Below are 9,671 nucleotides of genomic sequence, written 5' to 3' on the forward strand. Positions count from 1 at the left end.
TTTTTTTGCTCGCGTCAATGATTAGTTCTTGCTGACTGATTTCTTTGAGGATACTAATCAGCATTCGTCACTACCACTGAGACTCTGAGCAGATGTTCACATTATTCTCGACACATGGTTTTACACATCAATTGACTGGTTTTCTTTTCGTATTTCCTCTCAGTCTTTCACGGTACAAGCTAAAGTTCAGCCCAGACAAGGTGGACACCATGATCGTTCAAGCCATTTGTAAGAATGTTTATTTATTTGTACATACTTAAGCCCATATGTAGACAGGAAGTGACTTAAACAGCTGTTCACTCTCTCACTCTTCCGCCCACCTGCAGGTCTGCTGGATGATCTGGATAAGGAGCTCAATAATTACATCATGCGCTGCAGGGAATGGTACGGCTGGCACTTCCCAGAGCTTGGCAAGATCATCACAGATAACCTGGCATACTGCAAGAGTGTCCGCAAGATTGGTTAGTACACGCTTGTAAGCATTTTATGAGGATGTCTAGATCAGATCTTTTTAATGCTTTTCTGTTTTGTTGGAAAGAAAAACTTTAATTTTCCTCACAAACAGCAAGGTCTAAAAGTCACAGATTAAATAGAAAACAAACCTAGAAATATGTTCAACCAAAAATCAAAGTTTACTTGCCCTCAGATCATCCAAGGTGGAGATGAGTTTGTTTCTTCATTAAAACAGATTTGGGGAAATTTAGCATTACATCACTTGCTCAGCAATGGATCCTCTGCAGTGAATGGGTGCCGTCAGAATAGGGCTGCACGATAAATCACATGCGATATTTAACGTGCATCTTGTCAGAAAGCCGGTTCTGTAATCAGCGGTAAATCTCCATCACCTGCGGGCTTTCACATTGAGCAGCATTAAGTACACAGAGCCGTTGTTCACTGACGAGCTGCACAAAAATCGTGCGAATATGAACGTGGTTTTGCGCAGCTCGTCAGTGAACAACGGCTCTGTGTAGTTAATGCTACTCAATATGAAAGCACGCACGTGATGGAGATTTACCGCTGATTACAGAACCGGCTTTACTGATAAGATGCGCGTTAAATATCGCATGCGATTTATCGTGCAGCCCTACGTCAGAATGAGAGTCCAAACAGCTGATAAAAACATCACAATAATCCACATGACTCCAGTCTATAAGTCTTGTGACAACATGGATTTTATTTTATTTTTTTACTTCGAAGCATTGCTTCCAGCTAAATTACTGGGTAAATTGACCCGAGTAAGTTTTCAGCAAATATTTATTTTTGGCTGAACCAAAATAATAAGAAATTACATTGTAGGGTTTGTTCTTAATACTTTTAATTGTGGTAGGAATATTTGAATAGTATTCAAATAATATAAATATTTAAACTGAAGATTTCAAATAATATGTTGAACTGTATTTTTCTTGTTTCAAATGTCTAGGCGATCGCACAAATGTGGCATCAATGGATTTGTCTGAGATTCTACCAGAAGAGATTGAGGCAGAGGTTAAACTAGCTGCAGAAATCTCCATGGGAACAGAGGTGTCCGAGGAGGACATTGCCAACATCATGCACCTGTGTGACCAGGTGTGTTGAATGTAAAAATTAAGTTTAGTTTATATATTTCAGCTTTTGGTTTACATGATCAGTTCCATTGTTAATTGGAAAGCAGTTCATATAATTTAAGGAAACTTATCACCTCTAGTGTATTTATGTATTTTTTTTTTTTCCCCTTCATGTCTAGGTTATTGAAATATCAGAGTATCGCACACAGCTGTATGATTATCTAAAGAATCGTATGATGGCGATTGCACCCAACCTGACAGTCATGGTGGGAGAATTAGTGGGAGCCCGTCTCATTTCACATGCAGGTGAGAAAGAAACAAGGAACAGAATTGTGATTGGAAATGTTAATTTACTTGATTAAACCTCTACCATTGTCTAATATTTCTTTGTTTTTAGTTTTTTTTTTTTTTACTTGTCTTGTGTTTGTTTCATCAGGATCTCTGCTGAACTTGGCCAAGCACCCTGCGTCCACCGTTCAGATTCTTGGGGCAGAGAAAGCTCTGTTCCGTGCTCTGAAAACCCGTCGGGATACACCCAAATACGGTCTCATCTATCACGCCTCTCTGGTGGGGCAAACCACAGCCAAGAATAAGGGTAAAATCTCCAGAATGCTGGCTGCTAAAACGGCCCTTGCCATCCGTTACGATGCCCTGGGAGAAGATACCAATGCGGAGATGGGAGTGGAAAACAGAGCCAAGCTGGAAGCACGATTACGCTACCTGGAGGAGAAAGGGGTTAGTTGATATAGTATACAATTTATTTGTGATCGTGTCGCAAGCAGTGATGAAGATGGCTTCATGTCACAAGTCCTGAAAATACAGTGTGGGTCATTAAGTCACTATCTCTTCTGAGCTTGTTTTGTTTGCTCTTTATATGCAGTTGTTGTATACAGCACTTCTTTCATAGGAAAGCATACTAAAGCAAAGCAACACTGTGAGTGTCTGTGTTTGCAGTCAGAATGATTAAGTCTTGATAAATAGTTTTGTATCTATTTTCTGTCTTAGATCAGACGTATTAGTGGTTCAGGCAAAGCTCTGGCAAGGGCTGATAAATATCAACACAAGAGGTGAGTGTTTCTTCTTCCACATTGTTTAGATCATACTTCACAACAACACTTTTGACACTACCATTCACATGTTTTTGGGACAGTAAGATATATATATATATTTTTTTTTAATAATTTTTTTTATGAAAGAAATTAACTTTTACTCAGCAAGGATGCATTAAATTCCCCAAAAGTCACCCTTAAAAGATTTTTTCTTCTGTTCTTTTGAACTTTATATTCATAAAAAAAACCTGAAACAACAGTTAAAAACAATTTTTAAATTGTAGTACTATTTTAGAATGTTGCTGTTCTTACAGTATTTTGTATAAATGCAGATCGTTTAAAAAAAAAAAAAAAATTTTTAAATGTTTCATAAAGCATACAAACATGCCAAGGATTTATATAAGCTTATCACAAATAAAATAAGTAATTTTACAAAAAAATTAAGTAACTTCGAATTCCAGTCACACATCAAAGTGTCATCCAAATGTGAATGAAAATTTTTTTTTTACAGAAGTACTTGTTTTATGTTTTAAAAAATTAACGTATTAAAGATTATTTTTTATAAATGTTGCTATTTATTGACTTTTTGCCTGTAAGATCTGGAACTGATACAGGAAAACTTTATCATTTTTTTTTATTATTTTATTTCAATAACATCACTAGCCAAACGTGAATTGTGTCAGCCTTAGATTTACATCTCATCTTTTACTTCCTGTCAGTGATGTAAAGGTATACGACCCATCTGGTGACTCCACACTCCCCACAGTCTCAAAGAAGAGGAAGATCGAAGAGGTAGAGGAGGGTGAGGAGGAAGAGAAGCCGGTGGAGGCTAAAGCTAAGAAAGTAAAGAGGGAAGCCCCCACAGAAGGTAACCATCCATGCAGCATAACACTGACCTAAATGGTGTTGCAGCCACATGTTAAATGCAGATGAACATTAAATAAATATTCATTACAGGAGAAGCAGAAACAGAGCCACCAAAGAAGAAGAAGAAAAAGGAGAAGAAGAAAGCGGAGGAGGAATCCAAGCCAGAAGAGGAGGAGACGGCCGTCAGCCCAGCAGAGGAGGTGAGAGGGGTGGAAAGATAAATTCATCTCTGGTTGATGGTCATTAATATACTGATGTGGAATCATTCTTTAAGTTCAGCTTATCTAGGGACCAGAGTTTACATTGAAGCACTTACATGATAAGATGTGATAAGTACATCTTGAAGTTTCTACATGTTACTATTTATGCTTTATAGACGACAAAAAAGAAAAAGAAGGAAAAGAAACGAGCGGCTGAGGAGGAGCCGAAGGAAGAGGAGGAAGAAGCGGCAGTCAGTCCAGCAGAAGAGGTGAGGACCATGATGCCAAACGCGATCTTATCTTATTTTATAAAACCTAAAACACTTTTTTTTTTTTCCTTTTACAGACAACAGAAAAGAAGAAGAAAAAGAAGAAAAAGGTTAAAGAGGCGGACGACTAGATGAATTGGACTCTTTTCCATGGACTTTGCTGTATATAAAATGACATTTTTATAGTTTTTGGACATCATATGATGGTCACATCCCCATTTTGTGTCTCCGGCCCAGCTCACAATGAACCGTTCAAGTGGACTTGTTATTCCTTTAAAAAAAATTATTTTAATTATAAGATATTTTCTCTCCATACTGCTTGATTGCGAGAGAAAAGTCCACAAGATTTATATAATTTGATGCTCCTCCTGTGTGTTGAGTTGTACTGGATCATACAGTTCAGTTAGTCTTCTATAAGTGAATGTTTTTAGTTTAAAGTGAGGATGGGATCACATTATAAAAGAAATATCTGAGGAGTATGTTTTGTGATGTAAAACTGGGTCATTTGTGTCTCAGGATTATTAAATACTGTATGTTTCTAGTATGTTGGCTCATTGACTTTTTTATTTTGTGTTCTTACATGGTTAATGCATTATACAATGTGTAACATTGATTTGTAGTTTAGTAAGATATTGGTCATTGAACTTCAGTCACGGTGCTGCTTGCCCAAATCTGCAGCACTTAAGCTTTTTTTAATTAAAAGCTTTTAGATTCAAATCCAAAGCACTTTGTTCCAGATGATCTCTATCCCTAAGAGGAAACAAGATGCTGCTTACAAATGTAGCGCAGATGAATCTCTGGACCGTGAGGAAATTTAGCCAAATCTTAGGATGGGGTACTTACTTTGTGTGTGTCTGTGTTTTACATTCCTCTCTGGTTCCTCCTCTATCCTTGTTCCAGTAAGATCAGGCCAAGTCAAGAAACTTGGCCAAAATACAGCATAAATTTAGCCAGCCATCAGCATGTACTAGGTCTAATGAACAGGAGATAGAGCAGCTATTTTGATTATCTCTAACATGAGAGGAAGTGACAGAATCTAGATATCACCGGGCCTCTGAGCCAAGATACAGTAAATCACAGTTCTTAAGGAGAAAGCAGCTCGTTTTTAATATTTGTAGGCAAGAAGGCATAGAACTTGATTATCAGTTTGCACTCGAGCATGAAATGCAAAAATGTTACACCACATTCAGTTTGTTTTTCACCAGCAAATGCAATGGCTGAAATTATATTGGAAAAGAGCCAGTGTTAGTTTAAACTGGAGTATTTTGCTTCTGGTGGTCTCAGTCATCTACACTCTTAAATTATATACTGGTTCAGCAAAGAAACTTATTTAAATAGGGTGTTAAGAATCTATATCAGTGATTCTAAATCTTTTTTATTCCAATGCCCCTCATTGTCCACAACAATATTTAACTGTCTTTTTTTTTTTTATATATATAAACTCATAAACCTACAAAATGTTTTAGAACTTGGCGTAACTAGAATTAAGAACTAACGTATTTTGGCATAGAAATTGTATATTTGTTATAAAAATGTCTGTGGAATTACAAGCTTTTATTAATTTACATGACTTCCACATCTAGTAACCAAACTTAAATAAAAAACGGGGTGAATTAAAATAGGAAACTAGATTTTTTTTGTAAAGTTTGTTTTGACTTATTTTTTATTATTTATTTACCTTTATTTAACCAGGAAATTAAAAACTCTTGAGATTTAAAATCTCATTTACAAGAGGGTCCTGGCCAAGATAGGCAGCACATTTAGTTACACATAAAACTTTTTTATGTGTTATGTAAAACTTTTAAAATCTTTTTTAAGTCATCTTGAGGCCTCCTAGTGTGCAACGGACCCTGATTGAGAATACTGATTTATACAGTACTTTAGATATTAAAAGAAGTTATTGATGTTTCATTATAAATCATTATAAATGGGAGACTGAGTACAGAGATGATTTAAAAAAAATTATAATTAGAGTATGTTTGTTTATGCAACTTATATAGGTGCTAATATTGTGTCAGGCTGACACTTGTAGCCTTTATTTTGTGAGTGTTGACATATTTATTCCATAGATCCCAGAATTTCCTCAATTAATAACAGTATTCATCATTAAAACCAGATCCATTCATCTTCAGCTTAACGTTACTTGGTGAGAGCACTCCTTAAATGGTGAGAATGAGTTGCGGTGGCAGAGAGAAACGTCTGCCCTCGTTCTCTGGCTTCGTAACCCTTGCCTTAGTAGCGCAGTTCTCTCTGGTCCATTTTGGCTATTAACATGAGAAAAGGGTTTTATCAGGAACGTAGACAGATTTATGGAGTTAGCCTTGACCATTTCTTATGGATGGGAGCCCATGTTTTGCAAAGCTCTGGAGCTCTGGATATGAATAACAGAGGATGGCTGTGTTGCTCACTACACAAACACAACACACGTTTAGCCACGTTTATGGTGGTTGACATGTTTGAACCGGTGTCTTTCTAGAAAGGGCATTTATTTTGTAAAATACCTGATGCAAGTAGCAAAGCATAATACAAGTAAAATACAAAATCTAGATCTCAAGTGCTGAGAAATAAGGTTCCTTATAAATTCCACGCTCATTTATATCTATGTGATTGTTAGGTCAGACTTTGGCTCTGTTAAAAGATTGACATAGATGCTGACCTTTGACCTTTAGCAATGACTCTACATGTAATTGTGTTTATTTATAACGACATAAATCCAACATGACTGATGAAAGTGGTGAAGTCCCTCTGGAACATTTTCTGCTATCTTCTACAGCAATGAAGTCTCTCAAAACACATTATTTTGATAAAACAATCATTTTATTCTTGTACCAAACCATGATGTTTTTCTCATTTGGGATTGAACTATTCATGCATGTGTTAAACGGTATTAAAGATGGTCCTAAAGGAATTTTTTTAAATAATGAGAAACATCATTTCAGTCAAGTGTGCGAATCGTGTGCATTGCAAGAATTAAGACCAAGTCACTCATTTTCATGCTCAACAGAAAAAAAGTTAAAGTATCTTACAGACGAGCATGTTGAATGCTAATATGGCACCAAATATGGCAGTACATTCTCATTCGTAAAGTCAAGGTTTTGTGTTTCAAGGGAAATTATTCTTGTATTAGTTTTTATTGCCCCTAATCATTTTGAGTGATTTGGGATTTGTGCAGTTAAATAAATAAGAAAAGCTGTTTTTAGTGTGGCTCTGCTAAGCTACCTATGATTGAGAGGACATGGGGGTTCTCCACTCATGTGTGGTTGCCAAGTGTTCCCTATAACAATCCTCCCTTCCCACTAATCAAGACATTTATTTTATTACTATCAAATGCAAAACATGCATATTAAACCCAGACACTCAAGATACAGACAGTCAGCAGAGATAAAGTGACCTGTTAGTTTAGTTATGCTCTAAAAGAGCATGAAGGAATATTCTAGATTAAAAGTTAATTCTACAACTAGAACTAGAAAGCATATGTGGGCCAAAATCCAAAATATACCATGACCTATATTATTTACCTGAAGTATTGCCTAAAATTCTAAATAATATTAAATTTCAAAATATTTGTATTTTTTTAATATAATGAGTTTTACAACATGTTTTTTTACATGCATATTCTCTTGAAATGCATTTTTTTTTGTACTTTTATCATTTCTAATATTCTTTTTATTAAACCTTTTTAATAATAATAGCAAACAAATTGTGAAAACAATTATTTTACTTCATTAAGGAATTTCTGGAATGCAAATGAATAGACTACTTATGTGACCACTTATGAATAGACTCACTTTATGAATAGGTCTTTGAATCATTGATTCACACGATTCGTTTAAAACGCGGATTCATTCAGAAACTAAACACTGCTGTGTTGCTCACAGACCCTCAACAATTCTGCTGTGACTTTATAGGTAATATTTTCATTGGCAAAATTGAACAAAAACACACAATATTGTGTTTAAAATATAAGACAATATTAACTTCTTATTTACTGAACTGTTGTTTAAAATCACATTTGCACTGGTGTTCTTCGTGAAAAAAACAGTGCTCGTGTGATATTGTTCTTGCTGCTGGTGTGATATTGCTTATTTTATTATATAAATATTAGACAAAATCTCATACTGGGGCATTTTTTGCCTCAATATCTTGAATTTTGGGGCATAACTGCATATACGGAGTTGTTGCCCTGCATCATATTTATCAACAGTCACTGTATGAAATGTATGATGACGTACAGGTCTGTGGGCGTGGCCAGTGCGTTAACTGCGTTAAAATATTTTAGTCGCGTTATTTTTTCATAACTAATTAATTAAGTTAACGTGTTAAACTGACAGCCCTAATATATATATATATATATATATATATATATGTTCTAGAAGCATAATGTTTACAATATTTTCAGACAATATGTTCTCTCACAACGACTACAGTATAAATGTGGAATAATATATAAACACAACTATATACTAGTGTTTAATCCAAAGGAAAATTATGGGGAAATATCTAGTATTTGTGTGGTCAAGACAACTAAAAAATGGATCGTATTTACAGAAAAAGTACTCAGATGCATCAGTGTTTTCTAACAATTGGTGAGTATCTCAATATCTTCTCAGTCCTTTAGTCTGCTTTCACCTGGGCACAATGCCTCCTGATTGATCTGTGCTCCTGTCAGTCGCTCTCCTATGTTCCCACAGTACAGAAGAGAACGCATGGGCCATTTCTGGTAAAGAAGACACAAGTCCATCACTTTGATCTTTCACCATGTAAATACTCAAGATATTGAATCCTTAACAAAAACCTAGAATAATGTTGCAATGATGTAAAACTTTAAATAGATATAGCACTATATATCTATATTTAACATTTTATTTCAGTGTTCTCCATTACATATTGGCCTAATATTAATCAACTTTCACCTTCACAGGATGCAGGTACTCTGCTCTCTGCAGGATGGTATGGTCCCCCAACATCCCACCCTGGTCCAGGGTTTCGGTCAGGTGGGCGATATAGTTAGTGGCCAGGACCAGGACGTCCAGTTTGGAGAGTTTTGTGTCTGGAGGGACGGAGGGTAAAGCAGCCTGCAGGCTGTGGAAGGCTTGTCTAAGGTTCCGAACACGACTCCTCTCTCTCGCTGCATTCTCAGGAGAGTTTTGGGTCTTACATTCCCTGGATGGAGGTATCGGTCCAGACCTTACCTAACACAATAAAAAAGGAATGAGGGAAAACTTCTTACTATGTTTTGTGAGCCTTTAGAGGTGAGTCCCACTTTATATTAGGCATCTTCTATTACTAGTTGTATCAAACTGCTAGTTATATCAAAAAAGGGTTACACTTTATTTTACAGTACAGTGTAATTAATTACCCAAGAATGTACTGGTATAAAGTAGCTACATGGGTTAAGGTTAGGTTCAGGGTTAGTGACTAGTTATTACAGTTATAGTAATTGCTAATAAGTACATAGTACATGTGGAAAAGGACTGTAAAATGAAGTGCTATCCAAAAAATATGAATTGTTAGGTACAATGTATTGTGTTCATGTGGGATTGCAAAACACTTTTGCTGCTACTGCGGTGGAATATGGGTAGGTTAGGGACAGGTTTAGTGGTATGGGTTAAGTCAACAGTGTAATTACAGATGTATTTACTTTAATTATAGCCGTAATTATGTGCATGTATTTTTAAAATATAAGTAGGCCTACAATGTAAATACCTTTATCTACACAATAAGTGCATTGTACACTTAAAT

At 35.8% G+C, this 9,671-nt stretch overlaps 2 protein-coding genes across 3 annotated transcripts in view; one reads left to right on the forward strand and one right to left on the reverse strand.

The window, feature by feature from the left end:
• LOC107706660 (nucleolar protein 58-like) overlaps positions 1-4,473 on the forward strand; it is a 7,809-nt gene extending 3,336 nt beyond the window's left edge. Inside the window, exons 6-15 of one of the 2 annotated variants that reach the window (XM_016510445.1) lie at positions 164-228; positions 327-461; positions 1,421-1,566; positions 1,724-1,850; positions 1,981-2,279; positions 2,550-2,611; positions 3,313-3,461; positions 3,557-3,660; positions 3,837-3,929; positions 4,007-4,473. In XM_016510445.1, coding sequence (XP_016365931.1) covers positions 164-228; positions 327-461; positions 1,421-1,566; positions 1,724-1,850; positions 1,981-2,279; positions 2,550-2,611; positions 3,313-3,461; positions 3,557-3,660; positions 3,837-3,929; positions 4,007-4,060 — 1,234 coding nt within the window. In that variant the 3' untranslated portion in view covers positions 4,061-4,473. Of the gene's footprint in view, positions 1-163; positions 229-326; positions 462-1,420; positions 1,567-1,723; positions 1,851-1,980; positions 2,280-2,549; positions 2,612-3,312; positions 3,462-3,550; positions 3,661-3,836; positions 3,930-4,006 lie in introns of both variants that reach the window. The other variant, XM_016510444.1, reaches the window with a different exon arrangement.
• Positions 4,474-8,499: 4,026 nt separating this feature from the next.
• The window catches only part of LOC107706611 (transcription factor 23-like), a 2,657-nt gene continuing 1,485 nt past the window's right edge, over positions 8,500-9,671 (reverse strand). The window contains exons 2-3 of the mRNA XM_016510372.1: positions 8,843-9,121; positions 8,500-8,646 (exon numbers count right to left, since the gene is read on the reverse strand). Of these exons, the coding sequence (XP_016365858.1) occupies positions 8,536-8,646; positions 8,843-9,121 (390 nt within the window). The 3' untranslated portion in view covers positions 8,500-8,535. The remainder of the gene's footprint in view (positions 8,647-8,842; positions 9,122-9,671) is intronic.

Source organism: Sinocyclocheilus rhinocerous, unplaced genomic scaffold, assembly GCF_001515625.1.
Source record: "Sinocyclocheilus rhinocerous isolate Xijiao unplaced genomic scaffold, SAMN03320098_v1.1 scaffold1285, whole genome shotgun sequence".
NCBI classification, from domain to species: domain Eukaryota; kingdom Metazoa; phylum Chordata; class Actinopteri; order Cypriniformes; family Cyprinidae; genus Sinocyclocheilus; species Sinocyclocheilus rhinocerous.